The sequence below is a fragment of the Gambusia affinis genome, linkage group LG12 (genome assembly GCF_019740435.1).
Source record: "Gambusia affinis linkage group LG12, SWU_Gaff_1.0, whole genome shotgun sequence".
Taxonomy (NCBI): domain Eukaryota; kingdom Metazoa; phylum Chordata; class Actinopteri; order Cyprinodontiformes; family Poeciliidae; genus Gambusia; species Gambusia affinis.
In genome coordinates this window covers 3,965,495-3,983,331 of record NC_057879.1, presented here as the reverse complement: position 1 = coordinate 3,983,331, position 17,837 = coordinate 3,965,495, and the positions used below count along the sequence as shown (strand labels likewise).

The window sequence follows — 17,837 nt, the reverse complement described above, 5'->3', positions numbered from 1 at the left end:
TTTGAATAAATTCTGTCAGATTAAAAGAACCTTTTCAAAATAACAACCATTAAGGCATTAAGCACTTCTCATCAAGCCCACATTTCTATTTTAAATGTTATGTTTTCATTAGCTGCAAGTGGAAAATCACAGTTGACAGAAACAATCCATCTGTGAGCAATTAATCTATGTAATGTCTCAGTTATTGATAAAGTTTCTAAAATAAATCGGCTCTTGTTGCAGAAAAAATAATCTAATTTCTTTCCCGCATAGAGGATCTCTGGTGAACAGAAGAGTGCTCACTCCATCATTTTATGTGAGCAAGCAGTTACATATCCATTTAGCAGAATGTTCTGCTAAATGGATATGTAATTATTCTCTGTTCTGCTGACAAAGCAAAATTTAAGTGTGCCTTTTTTTTTTTTTTTTTTTTTTTGTTGAAGTAGCAATGTTAATTTTATTTATCCTGCAATTTACAACAATCGGGTTGCACCAAAGGACTGTACAGCAAGAACAAAATAGCTGGTAGGAGTTGTTAAAAAAAAGAAAAGTAACAGTAGACATGAGTTAAAATACTTCATTAGCTTAAAAAGTAAAAAAAAACGTGTAAAGAACATAACTAGTTCAAAAATCAAGTGAAAGAATTCTGGCGATTGAATTAAACTAGCTAATGTCTAGCTGTGCTTATTGAAAACATTTGATCATTTCACAGTAATGTCTCACCAGGTGTATTTGTGAAGCCCTTCATCCTCTTAACGTCTAGACTGGAACATTTTACCGTCATCGTTTACCTCCAGCGAAACCTGAGCTCTCACTTAGCAGGTTAAATGCTCTGTTTCCGTTTAGCACACACACACACACACACACGGGCACCGTTTGTCTGTTTAATGCAAAATCACATCCCTTCCTGTGAGAAGTGGCAATATCCGACTTCACAGCTGGAGCACTGAGCTCATCCTGATTGACTCTGGGGAAGGACACACTTATTAGAGGAATTGGTTCCAGAGTCACAACTCTGAATGAAGTTGTTTCCAGCTTTACTGAGCTAATGTAATATAAGAACTATTATCTTCATTAAACCATATCTGGTCTCATTCCATGTACCAGTTGCAATATTTCGTCCATATTTGGAGAAACTCTTGATTCAGGTTACCATGGTACCGGTGGGAACATTTTGCCACCAAACATCACGTCTTCCGGCTGAATCAGGCTTTGTATCCGTCACAGTCCCAAAGAATCCACCTGGAGACGCTATGCCCGGACCCGAGGGGAGGTTCTGGAAACAAATAGCGCTTCAAACGGACCTTCACTCACTAGTTGCATTTCCATTACATATGTACACAGATCTTCAATATTCTGGTAATATCAAAAATTCCACATGTGTGACATTATCATTAAATAAGAAATGAAATTTAAAATTACACGGGAATAAGCTTTCTGACACGACGAGTTGTTACAAATCGTGACGGCAACACAATTTGTAACAACAGTTTCATCAATTAATAATTCACTCATGGGGCCAGAACTTAATCTGTCAGCCGTCAGAGGAGTCGCTGTTCAGGCATTGGAGGGACAAATCATTTATACTTGGGAACATTTTAGGCATAATATAGCTACAGATTTTACCAAACATCAACTCCATCAAACAAGCCATCACACTCCCACTACTTCCTGTCGTCTTCTTTGTCGTTTCCACCAGTAGTAACATCCACCTGTCGATCAAGCGACTCATATGATGCGAAAAAAGTGTTTCTGTTGATGTTTTGGAAAATGCATCAATTTGGATATGGTGAAAAAAAAACAACCTCATCCTAACCCTAGACTTATTTACCAAAATACGAAAAAAAAATTTTATTTATTATTGTAATTTCAATTTGCGTAACTTTATGGTGATCAAAAACACAGCTAATATTACGTAACACCTGTGGTTCTACGTCATTGGCGAAATTTCTATAAATGTCCCAGAAACGCAGCGTCCGTCTGATCTACAGATATAAACTACAATACCCACAAGCCCACAGGACGTTACTAATAAGCAGTATGCATGCACTTTAATTGTTTAAGAATGAGTCAATGAGTGCTAAGAGATAGCAGGTCTCCATATCCAACACACTCTTCAGTGTGGAAGTTGTTGCTGAGTGAAGAAAGCTCAACTCGGTTACATGAAAGAAGACAAAGACAAAAGAAGACAGAGGAAGAATAAAAGTGTGAGTAGCTATTAAAAGAAAACTGTACCACATAAATTATCAGCTGTTTCTTTCAGGCAGATCAACAGAAAGTGTGAATTTGTCTGACCTTTTCCATCCTGAGTGACCTTGTCCTTCGGTAGTTTCCATTGTTTCATACTCAATTGTTTCAGTATACAGACAGGACGGCAGTCATACCCCTGATTCCTTTATTGAATCAGGACAGAGAGAAAGACTCGGGCAGAAAACAGGAAGGCTAAATTCACATTCAGTCTGGCCTGGAACATTCAGTATTTGGAAATGTTGGCAACCTTTTTTAAAACGAGGCGAAGGACTGCGCTCAGTTTTCACAAATCTGAAATTCCAAGGACAGTTTAAATTGCAACTCGATAATCATTTTTGCTCGTTTTTTTTTTTTTTCCAATAGTAAAACTTTGTTTCACACGTCTGTTCCTCACAAACACGGTATAACTTCTGATTCTTTTTTTGCTTTGTTTTTGATTCTGATTCAACTCTGTACGCTGGCAGCAGGAAGACTAGCAGGAAAAACAAAACAAGTTACAATATCGACTGAACTAAACAAGGAAGCTGCTCAGTTTTTGCTATATAGTAAGTGTTGATTTTTAGCTAAGCTCTGAAAGCATCTTATTTTTGTCAGACACATTTGAATAAAAAGAGTAAATAGTATTTTCTCCAACTCTCAAGCCATCCTTCAGTTTTCGCCATCATCTCATTCCTCTGGATTCTCCTCTTTCTTTCTTTTTATCCACCTCACAAACCTCTTGTCCTCTTCCTTCTCACGTCAGAGTTCCTGATTGTCTCTTTTGTCTTTCTTCCATCAGCTCTGACAAGCAGCAGAGATCCAGCCATCAAAAACCTAAACGTCAGAACAGATCTCGTCACCTCGGGAGTCTCTTCTGTCCTTAATCCTCTGATTCCTCTCCTCTCCTCTCCTCTCTTGTGCCGCCAGGTGAGCGGGATCAACGCGTCGCTGAGCAGGAAGCGCGAGCAGCGCGTCCTGCTCATGGTGGTGATCATGGTGATCTGCTACCTGCTCTGCTGGATGCCGTACGGGATCATGGCGCTGTTGGCCACCTTCGGGCCGCCCGGCCTGGTCACGCCCGAGGCGAGCATCATCCCATCGGTCCTGGCCAAGACGAGCACCGTCATCAACCCGGTCATCTACGTCTTCATGAATAAACAGGTGAGAAGTGGCAGAGAGCGAGGATTCGAGCTGAGGTCACTGTTTTGATGTTTTTTAGTTGTTGTTGGCTTTGAGTCTTGGTTTGAAACTCTTACAGAAGAGTTTCTCTAAAGTTTTCAAGGTGTTTTGATTTAACGTTTGCGTTGTGTTTTTTGTAAGGAACTGTTTCAAATGTACATACTGAACAATTTACATTCCCATGTGAGCAAATAAGATAAAAAGCTTGTGTTTTGTTGTTTCTTATTTGGTTAAAAAAAGTTTTGCTGAAAACGCAACCTTGAGGAATCCCAGTCCAATAATTTGGAATATGATGGCAATAAAATCTATATATGTCCATCATTTATATCTGTATCGGATACTGAAAAAAAAAGTCTAGATTGGGTATCGTGATGATGTATCTGTAAGGGACAGATTTATTCAGTCTAATTCTGTGCTTCTATACTGGCTGTTCTACTCCTAATTGCACTGACTAAGTTGTTTTTACATGTTAGACCAAACTTGTGAAGCTATTGGTACATTTAAGTGTGCCGTTCTGGTACAGTTATCTAATTAATTTGTAATTCATTACGTTTGTTGGGGGGCAAAAAAAAGAAAGATTTTCAGTCGATTCTGCAGTTTTTCTGTATCGGATCGGTATCGGCCAATACTAAACCTCCGATATTGGTATCGGTATCGGATGTGAAAAACGTGGATCGGTGCTTGCCTATTAATAAAACAATAATCTTCCCATTTCCATAAATCCCATGTCCCTTTGAACAAATCTACTTAATACATTTTGCTGGACGCCCTTCCTGTCATTCCACCAAATTCATGGTTTGAAACTCCCGTCAGAACATTCCGGCTGTGCGCCGTGTCGTGAAAGGATTCATTATCCAAAGTGTTGACGGTTAAATTCACACTCTGCCTCACTTCATCTCGTCAGACGTCCTCTTAAAATAGGAAGTTAACTTTCTATTATTCGTCTATATCACAGAGGTTCCCAAACTTTCTCATGCCTTGACAAAAACAGCATTAGCTTTGCAAACCCACAGATAATCATGTGAAGATGCGTCAACTTTCATAATGTTTACTTTTATTAATGTAATTAATATATATTGCAATAATTACAATAGATATTAATATCGGGAGAAATGAAGTGTGAATATCACTTAGAAATATGAAAAGTACACCATTATTATGAGATAAACAACTGAAACAATGCTATACCTTTTGTTTTATATATATATATATATATATATATATATATATATATATATATATATATATATGGATTACATTAGCTTGAAAAGCTAGTGCAGGAAATAAAAAGTTTCAAGTTTGACGTTCATAATCATGTCAAAGGTCAAAAGTTGAAAAGTTTTTTAAAAGTTGAATTGAATACACAAATTCCTGGGTTCTGGTAAACAAGTCGGTCTCGGCCTGGCTTATTGTTTCATGTCCGATGAGCCGCAGGGTGACGAGATGAAAAGCCAAAACATCAGAAACAGCTGGGAAACGAACTCCAACATCAGATATTTCCTCCGGCGGCACATCTGATCAGAAACCAGCTGTATGGACACACCGAATGGGAAGCACAAAGACTTTGAATAGAAATATTCAATCACAGCCGACCATACAAGCAATGTCACGTAATTTTATGCAGTTCTTACACGCTTTTTTTCTTTTTCTTTTCTTTTTTTTTTATTTAATTAGACCCAGCGAGCAATGAAAACAAGCCTGTTTTTGTTCCATAATTCTGCCGGATTTCACTTATTTCACTCCCAGGAAGGGAGTCTGGAGGTCAGAAAACAACGGCCGAGGCAGATCCAAGAACCTCCTTACTGAAAATTTGATTAATCTATTTTGAGGAGAAGATTTGATGAATATAAATCGGATTTACTGACCCTCGTTGACTTATTAAGAAGAATGCTCCTGCAGCGATGCCCCAGTGAAAAAGGGAGGAAAAAAGAAGGAGCTGTGAGCAGGAATTGTTGAAGCAAGACTCCAGTTACTTTTAATTAGGTCTCATTTGTCAGTCTTGTTCCTTCATGAAAATATATTATTATTACTGAGAATTGTTGATGTGGCACCTTTGTGCTCACAGGACAAATTAATCAATTTTTTTCTGTTCTCCAGGGTCTCTCAGTAATTTCAACTATTCCGGATGTTTTTTCTTAGTGGACTTCAGAACAAGTTTTCAATTTCAAGGCTTTTTGTAAAAAAAAAAAAAATCCTTCACGCGAAGAGCTCTTAACGTGTTGTGTAGGTGTAGAAATGTTTGCTGAATAGTTGAACACGGTCAGAACCGTGAGAGTTCTGGGAATCTTGTGGGATTCAATCAATTTTAAGAAATTTACATGTGTTGGTTAATGTAGCAGTTTTCAAATTTAGATTAACAAGCTAAATTACAACAATTGTTTGTTGCAGAGTCCACATGCTGCAGAGGACTAATGACAACACTCTGGTCAGGTTGGGTAATCTTCAATTTAGTATGGCTTATTGTTTATTTTGTTGTTGTTTTTTCCCCCTCTGGATTCTGTTTTGACAGTGGCGCTCAAAGTCGGGTTTGTGTCCTATAAATTTTAGATGTCACCGAAACGATTGTCTCATTACCAGCCTGGTAGAGAACTTGAGGACATGCTGATTAGGTAGCTTAGCCCTTTAAATCAGCTGTGTTGGAACAAGGACGCAACTTAAAGCTGCAGGAGGCTAACAGCTTGGGTCTAAACACAACAAGTGTGTTCAGTCATCGGACAAAATATAGGCAAAAATGCAGTCCAGTCCAGAGTAAGTTAGATTTCCAAAGGTTGCCTACAAAGTATAGATGGGGCACATACAGGTGAGCACCTCAGCCCTGTCCGCACGGAAATGAGCACGGTAAACTTTATAAACAAAGAAAAAATGTGCGTCCACAAGACGGGTAGACGCAGTAAACGCTGGCAAACCGATTGACCGATTAACACTTCCCCTGAAAAACACTGAACAGCGCCATGTTTATGTGTAAGAGTTCCTTATTATAGTTGGAGAACAACGTTAACACAGATTATCTCTCTAGTATTGTACCAACACATGATGGTGACAGGTTTAACACAATTTTTTTATAAAAGTCACTTTCCTCAGCTTTAAAAATGATGCACAACTTGTTGGTTTTTTTCCTCGCTATCTAAATAAAATGCACTGAGGTTTCTTGTTGTGATGTGATAAAATGTGAAAAGGTTGAATGGGTGTTCACAGCTTCACAGATTGTCCGCTTTTCCTTTTTTCTATGGGGCAAAAACAGAATGTCAGCAGAAAAATGCAGACATTTGACTGCTGCGACATAAACTGGGTTATTGGAGGTATTGTTTCTGTGCAGAGAACTGATCAAAAATCCCAGGGAAAGAGTTTGCAGTTATTTATTTTAGCCATTTATGTTACACAATTAAATGTAGATTTTCTCATCCCGTCAGAACAGATGACTAGTATAACTCGCTAAGGGACTTCACACATTTAATTAGAGATTATGTCGCCCCAGATGTCTTAACACCACTTCTGCCAGTGAGACGGGGAAAAAAAAGAAGTTATGAAGCAACATTTATCAGCCTTGATGGCATAAAACCACAGCAAAAATTCAAACTCAAATGAATCACACTCACCAGCTAATGGCTTCCTGTTTTTTTAGTTGTTTAATGACTTCTTGAAAGGTTTAGAATGTGCCTTTTTATCCAAAGTTTTCTCCTCATAATTCCTGCTCTGTTTGCTCTCCACGCCTCCTTATCAAGTTGCTCTGTAAAGAAAATCCCTTTGTGCCAACCAATACGTTTAGACACATGATTAAAGATGTTTTCTTCCCCTTCTGAGATATTGTTCATCATGGTGAGAAAACATAATGGGAGATAACTGAGATTGTCCCGCCAGAGCAGACGAATAAAACATTTTCCTCAACGCAATCTTTATTATCGCTTCCAAGTGAAGCTCAAAAAGGCCTGGAAAAATATTCCCTTCAGACCTTGTCAGAGAGATTTATACTGTACCAAAAAATAAAATAATGTACAGTTCTCTGTGCGGGAAAAGGAAATCTTATCTCCAAAGCCATTTGAAGTGTAAACTTTCTGCTCAGAGTTATAGTCAAGAGTTTTATTATTGTACAGACGGAAAGTTGGAAAAAGGAAAAAAGGCAGTATTGGTTTCCTTTTGCGATGACAATATTAGCTTGTCAGTTGACCTGCTGATTGATCTTAGAGAGACTCGAAGCAGCTGGAAAGAGACGGCGACGAGCGGGGGAAACACCGAATGTCCTGTATGTCATTTTCAGTCTTCAATTCCTCCCAGCCCGTTACTATGGAAACTGTGAGTTGAGGCGAGTTGAAGACTAAAAATGCTGTACAGATACAAGTAGCAGCTGGTGTGCATTTGTCCCCATCCACAGTCAGCGGCAGTCAGCGGCGAAGAGGCCTGGGGATGAAGGGTAAGTTTTCTCTGAATCCTCTTTTTCTCCACTAAGTGTCAGCTGTGCCGTTACAGAGGTGTAAGTGTTTTTGTCTGAGTCCTATCAACGCCTGTCTATCCTTCACACTCTACATATGTGTTTGCTATATAACAGTGGGGGTAGACTCTGACCACAAGGGGTCTCTAGATGTGAATTTGATAGAGAAAAAGATTTTTCTAGGAAATTACTAGCCTGGCCTTTAGCTTCCTGCGCTGTTCCTCTATTTAAATCTACCTTCACAACACAGTCTGGGCTTTCTCTCGTTTACTTGAATTCCCTTTGGTAGAATAATTTTTATTTATTTATTTTTGTAGTTTTTATATCATGTTATAATGTTTATTCACTCATCAAAAATATGGCTGAGATTGACTCTTTCATGCATGTCTCACGTGGCAACCGGCTTCCTTGGATACAATAAATACAACTAACAACAATGTTGATGTAAAAAAAAATAAAAAAAACAATTCATAGTTTGTTCTGATGTTAATCCCCAAACTTTCTATGGAGGCTCTGTAGAAGGCATTAATAAATTAAAATGATCACACTGTTCAATAGTTTTAGTCCCGTGTTTAAAATTTGACACTGCGCTCTTGGTTTGAATTTAGACATTTTCTGTCAGATTCCCTATTACAGCTTAAATATTCAACTCCACAACTTGCTACCCAGAGATTCTCATTCATGATTAGTTAAAAGGACGCCTGAGGCTTCTGAGGCTCATCTGCTGTGTCCGGGAGATGTTATGATTTATCTTACCAAAGCATATCAGTAATCATATATTTATTTTCCTAGTCGGGAAAGAAACGTGATTCCTAATCCTATCTTTCTTTCACATTTTCATCAGCTGGAAAGAGGAATTGATTGATCTTAAATCAAAGTGGAGGAACACACAGATGGTCCTTTTTTTCACAGTTTGGGGACATTTTGGTTTCTGGATTCTCATCACAAACCAGTAATGGAAAATTAAAAAGTAAAACTTGAAGATTTTTTTTATTTTTTTTATTGTAAAAAAAAAAAAAGCAAGTTTAACTTGAAAGACTCAATTTTTTTTGGTTCTCAAAAAAGAATTGGTGCACTCAGACAAAAAAAAAAAAAACGACATAAATGACCTTGCTAAGCAGATAAAGTTGGATGGATCCAATCAATATGCTTGGAAGCATTGAAGCAAATCTTCTGTTTGCATAGCAAAACTTTGAAGATTCTGGAAAATATAAAACTCCAGGATTGTTTCAGTCAGAGAAAATGCCTTATTTTTGGCCGTCGGCTGGGCAGTAACGTTCGGAGCCGAGAGTAGAGTGCCCGGAAATCCCAAGAGGAAGTCAGATGATTCATTCTTTTCACCCGTTCCAGTGTGCCGGAGCTGTCGGATCTATTCATTTTCCCCGTTGCACTCGGTGGACGGCGGGCTTTGCCGCAACAACACTGGGGAGTTTACAGAAACAGATTAAGTCAAAACAATTTTCAGGTAAGGTTTTGGGTCATCTGCTGACACCTGTTAAAGAAAGTTAAAGTTCTTCCCATCATGGTGTCTTTCTGTCGTTTCTGTCAGCTGCGACAAACTTAATGAAGAAACTTGTAGAATCATTTCTGCTCCCAGCTAACACAAGTTCACCTCAGTGAGTCAGTAGATAATTCACATATGGTTCTGTCAATTCAGTTTGTCAGAAAATTCAAAAGTTAAATTTTAAGCCGTAAAAGTACAAGTCATGGAAACAAAGGCTGACTGGACAGCTTCAATTGGTCACTTCTACTGAAGGTAAAGCACTTAATGCTGAATCAAAAGGTATTGAGAGAAAATGGAGTGGAAGGAAAAAGTAGAAAAATATGCACAAGGAACTAGAATAACAGTAAAGTGAGTTAAAGTTTACTGAAGAATCTAGGATGGATGAGTGAAGGTGTCGAAGGCCTCAATCAGATCAAGACAGACAAGAATGGATGAGCAAACAGAAGCAAGAAGGTCTTTTGTCATTTTTATCATGTATTTCGGTACAATAAAGGAGTTGAAAGTCAGATTAAAACGAGATGATCGGCACCCACTTGTGCCACAATACGGGCAGGTGGGAAGGATGGAGGGAAGTGTGATGGAGACGACAGGTAAATGGTGGAGGAGGAAGTTAGTTGAGAGGCATTTGCATCACAATGCATCTTCATTTCATTTGATAGGTTTTAAATTCAAGTGATTAACTTTTTTTGAGAACTTTGGAAACGGCGGGTAGATCTGATATAGGATGAAGAGTATTGAAGTTCGAAGGGTCGAGATCCAGTTTCCTGCTAGTGGGAGTGATGGCGGCGGATTGAAATGCTGCAGGGACGATTTCAGCAGACAGAGAGGAGAAGAGAAGGGACAGGTTTTGACAAGGATTGTAGGAAAAAGATTGAGCCGACGAGAAGAGGTCTCAGACTGACAAATAATATCTTCATTTTTTTTTTAGCAGAGGGGAGAGAAAAAACCAGAACAACTTCTGCATTTCTTCTGCTAAGTTAGTCTTGTTCAAACTGTAAAAGCATCTAACCTGGACTAAGGAGAAAAACTACTAGAATGTTCCTCTGTGGTTTAAAGTCCTCCTTTCAGAAAAGAGTGAGTTTTGCATCTTCATTGGTAATTGATTTGGGAAGCCATCTTATCTTCTAGCAAAAAGCATTAATGCCTGCTTTAATGGCCAGGAAACTGGACAGATTCTCATCCTACAGGAGTGCTGCCACGAGAAAGTTAAGAGACAGCAGAACAACAATTCAGTTTCAGCAGCTGAAAGGAACTACTGAAACATCCTCAACGCCTCGGTAGACCCGAACGCTGATCACTTCCAACACCGGCAGTAACTCAGGACAGAACGTCCTGAGTGGCGGACATTTCATTAGGTTGACTGAACGGTATCATAATTCATTTCTTGTTGAATTCCTTAATCTGGAAACACTTCAAATATGTTGAATTACTGAAATAAATCAGCTTTCATTCGTTGGAATGTAGTGAAAAGTTTAAGGCGTACCTGTATATAATAAATTAGATAATAGAACAACACTCTTCATTCTTCATGGCAAGCCGTGAGAGGGGATTTGTGACATTTTAACCTTGTTGAACTCTTTCTCTAGCTGCACTGCAGTAAGCTATGATCCTAGAGAACACAGTATGAACAAACTGCATGCGGATAATCTCAGATGCAACCTTTCCTTGTGTGTTGTCTCCAGTACAAACCCCTCTGTCCAACACTTCCTGTCAGTCCACCTCTTTCATCCGTCTCCCTGACATCATCTGTCGAAGCCTTCACCTTCGTGTCCACCGCCTCCAAACAAATGCCTCTCAACTAACTTCCTCCTCCACCATTTACCTGTCATCTCCATCACACTTCCCTCCATCCTTCCCACCTGCCCGTATTGTGGCACAAGTGGGTGCCGATCATCTCGTTTTCCCTACACCTCCTCTCGCCAGCTTCCCTTTTTGGATGACCTACAGGTTGTGTGCCGCCGGGCGCCGGGGAGGAATGTGTTGCTTGTGCAGACAGTGTGAGGAGATGTTTTTGTTAGATCCTGGGGCACTTCTTGCTTTCTGTCCCACTGTGCATCCCTTCCCACACAGAACACGCTCAACAGAAAGCAGAATGCCGGAGAAGCTCGGTGTTGCGTCAAACAGCTCCTAATTCTCAATAAGGCAATGAGTTAATGTATTCCTAAGATAAGTTTGTGGCAGCAGCACAGAGGTTGTAAACATGTAAAACTTTACATGCTTATTACTCTTGATTCAGTCACATATTTTATATGGTGTTTCTGTGTGTTACGTGTGTAGAAACAATCTAGTACGTATTTTCCGGGCATGTTGTGCCACTTTATGGCACAATCAAGTAACTGTTACCTTTATTTGTTATAGAATTGTTGTATCCATCCATCCATTTTCTTTACACCCTTTGTCCCTAATGGGTTCAGGAGGGTTGCTGGTGCCTATCCCCAGCTAACGTTCCGGGCGAGAGGCGGGGTTCAGGTCGCCAGTCTGTCGCAGAATTGTTGTATGCATTAAAGGTAACTTAACAGAATTTTGACTTCTCCGGCTCTTTAAAACTCCTGCTCCGCCTCCAGGAAGTCATCACAACATGGCTCCTCTATTAACAAAGTTTTTACCAGCGTTTCACTGAGAAGTAGCTCCGATAACGAGCTCAGTTCCACCAGGTATTTGCTCATTTCTGCTGGCTAGTCTGAAGGAGCTGGGTGGGGTAGATTAAAAGGTCTCCACCATGTATGAAAAAATTCTTTACCAGCCTCTAAAAGACAGGTGTTGTCGTTTTGCTCTCTGTTAGCAAGGCGCACAGTTCTGGCCGGGTGGAAAGTGGCTGAAGATTGCATCTACAGCCACTCTAAATAGTTAGAACCTGCTGGAAATTGAATTTAGTTGACGTGTTCTTCAGATTGCAAGACTTAGCCGAGATATTTTGGGTATCTACAAGATTCCTGCTGGAATTACATCTAAGTAAGATGTAGTAATGTACAACAGAAGCTGACAGAAACATAAAATAATCGTCTGAGCTTTCCCAGACCTTTCGGTGTCGTAGCAATCTTACCGAATGTGAAACTTTAGTTTGAAAAAGATGAAATTTTCTTAGAAAATGTCTTACTCTGGTGAACCAAAAATAGAAACGGTTTTGGTGGTATTGACTGACCTTAACCAGGAAAAGTTTAAACCTATGTAATGTTGGGGGAAAAAGGGCTTAATATCTGGTTTCTACTCTCACTATGACGCTTTAGAAATATTACACATTTTTTGACTTTTCTCAGTACTACACCACACATAGCGCCCGCGAGAAAATGTAGTAGACTATGAGTATACGTGAATCTCTGAAAGTATACTAAGTATACTACGTTTACTTGAGAGCGGTTCCTTATCCACCTACGGGATCTTGGCAGGAGGAGCGGACAAATTGTGCGAGGCGTGCTTCAGCCTTGACCGTGTGCTGAGAAGGTTTGTCACAGATGTGCCAAGAATTTAAACGTGGGAAAGCATTGTTATGCTTTCAACCTGTCGCAGTGGCCCTCACTTATTTATAATCTTCCTATCTGTCCATCATTATGGCCCGGGGGAACACCAGGGCTCTGTTTTATGCTGGGGGGGTTGTTGTAGAACAGGAAAATCTGCATGAAATCACAACTTCAAATCCGAGAGCTTGAATGTGTTGCGATATAAGCTGTTTATAAGGTGTTTGCATGTTTTTGCCGTCCTTGTCTGTCTTGAACGTTTCCTGTCCCGGTTAATACAGTTCAGAGCTGAATTTTTGGTAGTTTTGAAAGCTAGCTTAAAGTAGCTAGCGTTTCCTAAAAAAATCCCAAGTTTTTTAAGGGAAAACTTTAAAGTTCTTTTGGAGGAAAACCCCTTTTTTTGTAAGGAAAAATTTGGGATTTAAATGGTTGAATTTGTTAAAAGTAGCAACTCACCAATCCACTTATTTCACTTCTGATACCAATACCGATATCTGATGTTGATACTGACACCGATATCAGCCGATATGATACAGTAATGATGCTAACTGACATATATATATATATATATATATACATATATATATATATATATATATATATATATATATATATATATATATATATATATATATATATACATATATATATATATATATATATATATATATATATATATATATATATAAATATATATATATATATATATATATATATATATATATATATATATATATATATATATATATATATATATATATATATATATATATATATATATATATATATATATATATATATATATATATATATATATATATATATATATATATATATATATATATATATATATATAGTTCACCATCCCAAAAGCTTCCAGGGGTTTTGTTAAATTTTTCATTTATTTTTTCTTTCCCCCACAAAACACTATAAGTTCAGTCTATTTTCTCATAAATCAGACCACACGTCAATCCGTTGTAACAGACCTTTCACACATTTCCCATGCAGCTGTTATCTAACCAGAGCGCCGCGCTTTGCCGGCTCTCCTCGTTGTATTTAGCCTCTTTGGCGCTGCAGTCGCGGGCCCCGCGACTCTCAACCTCTCATCTCTGAAGAGCTCTCGTGTTTTTCCACAGCAGCACGAAGCGCCACGAACGCAGCTGCCGCTTCACACCAGGATGGTGGCAGCGTTTGTTTATTTTTCCCAGTTTTGAATTCATCTCCCTCATGTCGGCCGTAACGCATCGTTTTTCTTCCTTTAGACGTCCGCTCTGATCCCTGAGAGGAATCCATATTCAGTTTCTGAGCTGCTGACCTAGATGAATCTTCCACAAATATGTGAGACAGAAGTCTGAATGCCCCGGGCTTACTGCCGGTTAAATTTGCCTAACCTGTGTCACACGGTCTTCTGGGGTTGCTGGTAGCGCGGATGTTAGCGGCGTCCCCGCTGCGTTTCTGGGCCACAAATACGAGTATGATTCATGAAAGTTTGGAGGGAAAAAGCCAGCGAAAATGAGGTCCCTTAACTTTAAGTTGTGTCCCCAGAGGAGCCCAGAGGCCAACAGAGCAGGCTGTGACTATATTTAAAAGCGATCCATACATAATTACTTATTAATATCATTTCTCTCCCTCCTCTGTCTGCTTCTTTTGGTCTGGGTCATCTCTGACAACTTCCAGGTGTGAAACTCCTGGAAACCAGAAAAAGAGGCCAGCGCTCTCAGAGAGACCCACCTGGTTAAAAAAAATAAATATATAAATCTTGTTTTTGTTAACAGTGAAGGTTGGAAATGAAGGACTTTCAATGTGTCCTCTTTCTGTTTAATGTGGCAAAAATAGTTTCAGTGTGTACAAAGATTACACACACACATTCAGATTGATAATACACACACTGCATATTGTTTCGGCGTTTGCTACTGTAGCTTTGTAGCTGGCCTGTGTAACTTTTATCAAAAAAATACTTTTTTTTTTTTTTTTTTACATATTTGTCAAAACTGTCACTATGTCTTAACAGTGTTGTATGAAACAAAATGTCTGTTAAAAGAAAAAAAAAAATCTTTTCTGCCTCCTCTTGGTGCTAACAGAAAACAACCAATCAGAGCCAGGGGGCGGGTCTTAGCGATGTCAATCATAAGGCTATTTAGCATGGGCACTGATGACGGCTTGTAAATGGTTTTTCTGTAGTGGTCAGTTGTTTTATTTTTGCCATTAGCACATTTAGCAGCTCATACGCAGGATTGATTGACAACAATAAGAGGAGACGGAGGAGATCAAGCTTTGTTTGTTGTAGTATTAACAAATATGTAAAGAAAAAAAATGTTATAAAAAAAAAAGCAATCTGTTTAGAAATTCAGTAGCTGGATCATGCATAAAATGTTTATTCCGCACATACATCAAAATATGTTGCCTTTTTTTCTTTTTATAGTCAGTTTTTATTGTGAAAAGTCTGGATTTACTGAAGTTCAGTGGTGGAGTTTACAGAGTTCCTGTAAACAAAATATCTCAATGACATCACAGTTTGTTTGTTTTTTCCTCATATTAAAGGCTCAAACTGACCAAGGTGGCCTAATAAGTATTAATCATGGCTTAAGTTTCACTTTCAGTTTCGGTTAGTAATCAAAAATATTTACGAAGATCTCTGTATATGTTAGACGTTTGCATAAGTCATATTTGATGTGACATTTGCTAACATTTGTCTTATGATAAGAATCCGTAACATTTAACAAAAACTCATACTATTTTCTGTTTAACATTCAGTAGCTTTTTTTGCTCATTTCTTTTAAGGAAAGGTTTTCAAACAAGGTGTAAAACTTACACCTCTCATCAAAAAGCCTTTGTAATGGATCTGAACACCCACTGAAAATGCTGAACGTACATCAGCAATCTGCTGCTGGAGGTGTCATGAAAAGGAGAGAACACGGCGTTTCTCTTTTCAACCACACTCTAATAATAAAGCATACACTTTGCACACTGACTTTTCTCATTGTGAATGTCATTACCTGATTCATTTGGGAGCAAATAATTTGTTTCCATTGGTGTATTGTTCCGCAACACAAAGCAGGCGACACAATTATCCCAGTGAACAAGTTTATAATGAAGTGTGCAGAACACGGGGAGAAAGCAAACGGCTGAGGTCGGACGTAATTAGTTGCATTTTGCCCAAAGGGTGAACAATGAGGTGTGCAGAAAATGCAACTGAACATTCTTTTTGTAGAAACTTACTTTGGACAAATCAGGGCTAAATGTTTTACTGCATTCGGTGTGTTGAGACAAAAGCTGTGTTTCCGTTTCAAACGTGCAAAACTCTTGTCAGCGTTCCACTAATGTCACAAAAAAATTTCGCAATCGCGGTCTTTCCAATGAATAAGAAATGCAGTTTAAATCACACGTGAATAAGTTTCATGCAACAGGTCATCCTCCTACCACTTCCTGTTGTTTGCATCAGTAGTAGTTGATCACATGACCCATGTGCTGGGGGGAAAAAGTGTTTCCATCGTGGTTTTGCGAACTAATCAAATTTCGATATGGCCAAAGAAAATGGCAAAATGTTTTATCGAGAAAAAACTAAATTGCAGTGTTTCCAGTAACACTCCCGCAGCGTTAGGAGATGGGGTCATTAGGACCCCACAAGTGTTTTTCCTATGTGCGCGGTCTGACTGGGTCGCACTGTCCCCATGTGCGCTTTTATGAGTTTTTCTTTTTTTGTGTGTGGAAACAGACGGTCTGATTGGACAACAAAGGCCCCACTGGCCAATCGTGACATTTGCTGCACTCTTCCTGAGCGTCAAACTAAAACCGCAAGAGGCTCAAGAGAATTAATTTTCGAAACGTCAAATTGCGTAATTACATGGCCAGTGGAAAGGCAGCTTAAATTGGAGATGCTTTAGTTTCTGTTCTGACTCTGTGTTTGTGTGCTTGCCCCAGTTTTACAGATGTTTCCAAGCCCTGCTGCACTGTGAAGCTCCTCGCAGAGGCTCCAGCATTAAGAGCTCTTCCAAGGCCGCAACCAAAGCTGTGAAGGGAGTGACCGGCCCCCGCCGGACCAACGACTTGTTGTTTATGGTCGCCTCTCTGGGCCAACCGGCGGCCACTGTACCCCAGCTGGACCCGTCCTGTGAACCGACCATTGACCTCACCAAAGCCCCGTTGTCTTACAACCAACCTGTGGTTGTGGTTTCACTGGTGGCCCACTCTGAGGGCTGACACTTGGCTATTGCCGTGAAAACGTCAAATCCCTGTCCTGGAAATCATTAACAATGTTGTAGGGCTGTGAACATCATCTCTGCCTCGGCCTGCCTGGTGGTAGACTGGTAACCAAGGGAAACCGTGAAATGCCTCTGGATAATGTGAGCAAAAACCCACTGCAGTGAACACACAGAACCTTTGAGGCCTTTGTTAATCTGCAGAGCACTTGACTTTTAAACTTCTCTTTCAAATAAGCATACAAGAAAAAAGGAGAATTATCTGGATCATTCAAAGGGCCTTATGTGTTTTGAAGCTGAACATTGACTGAGGTATATTTTTCGAATGACTCAAAGTATTTTAAAGTTTTGTTACTCAGAGGTAAAGTTTTCACAAAATGTTTGAGCACAAGAAAAATACTGTACAAATTATTTTAGACCTTTAATTTTTTAAAGCTTTTATCTTGCTGCAATTTCGCAGAAGGACTTCAACCTGCATCAAACAACCTGATTCTAAATAGGGACTTACTCTATATGTAGCACTGCTGATGTAGCATGCTAACATTAAAGTTCCTCCGGTGCAACCTGGCTTTGAGTACCGTCTGTGTATGGACACTGTTACTAGGAGGAATGGTAGAATGACAAGAAGAATCTTAATAGCTTCACGTAGAAATCTATCCCCAAGCTTGCTTTTTAAAAAATTAAATAAATAAGGGTTAGGATTAGCAAAACAATTTATTATACTCTCAAACTGTTTAAATGAATCATGTGATCTAATCTCAGATAAACAGGAGAGAACTGGAGCCAAAATAAAAGGTAGTCCATTCCTACAAACACCATGAAATATTGTACGACACAACACTGACCCCGTGTGTACTATTACAAGG

At 39.1% G+C, this 17,837-nt stretch overlaps 1 protein-coding gene across 2 annotated transcripts in view; it reads left to right on the top strand.

The window, feature by feature from the left end:
• LOC122841019 (opsin-3-like) overlaps positions 1-17,538 on the top strand; it is a 72,538-nt gene extending 55,000 nt beyond the window's left edge. The window contains exons 3-5 of one of the 2 annotated variants that reach the window (XM_044133921.1): positions 3,136-3,369; positions 5,776-5,817; positions 16,694-16,828. In XM_044133921.1, the coding sequence (XP_043989856.1) occupies positions 3,136-3,369; positions 5,776-5,799 (258 nt within the window). In that variant the 3' untranslated portion in view covers positions 5,800-5,817; positions 16,694-16,828. Of the gene's footprint in view, positions 1-3,135; positions 3,370-5,775; positions 5,818-16,693 lie in introns of both variants that reach the window. The other variant, XM_044133920.1, reaches the window with a different exon arrangement.
• The last annotated feature ends 299 nt before the right edge of the window (positions 17,539-17,837 follow it).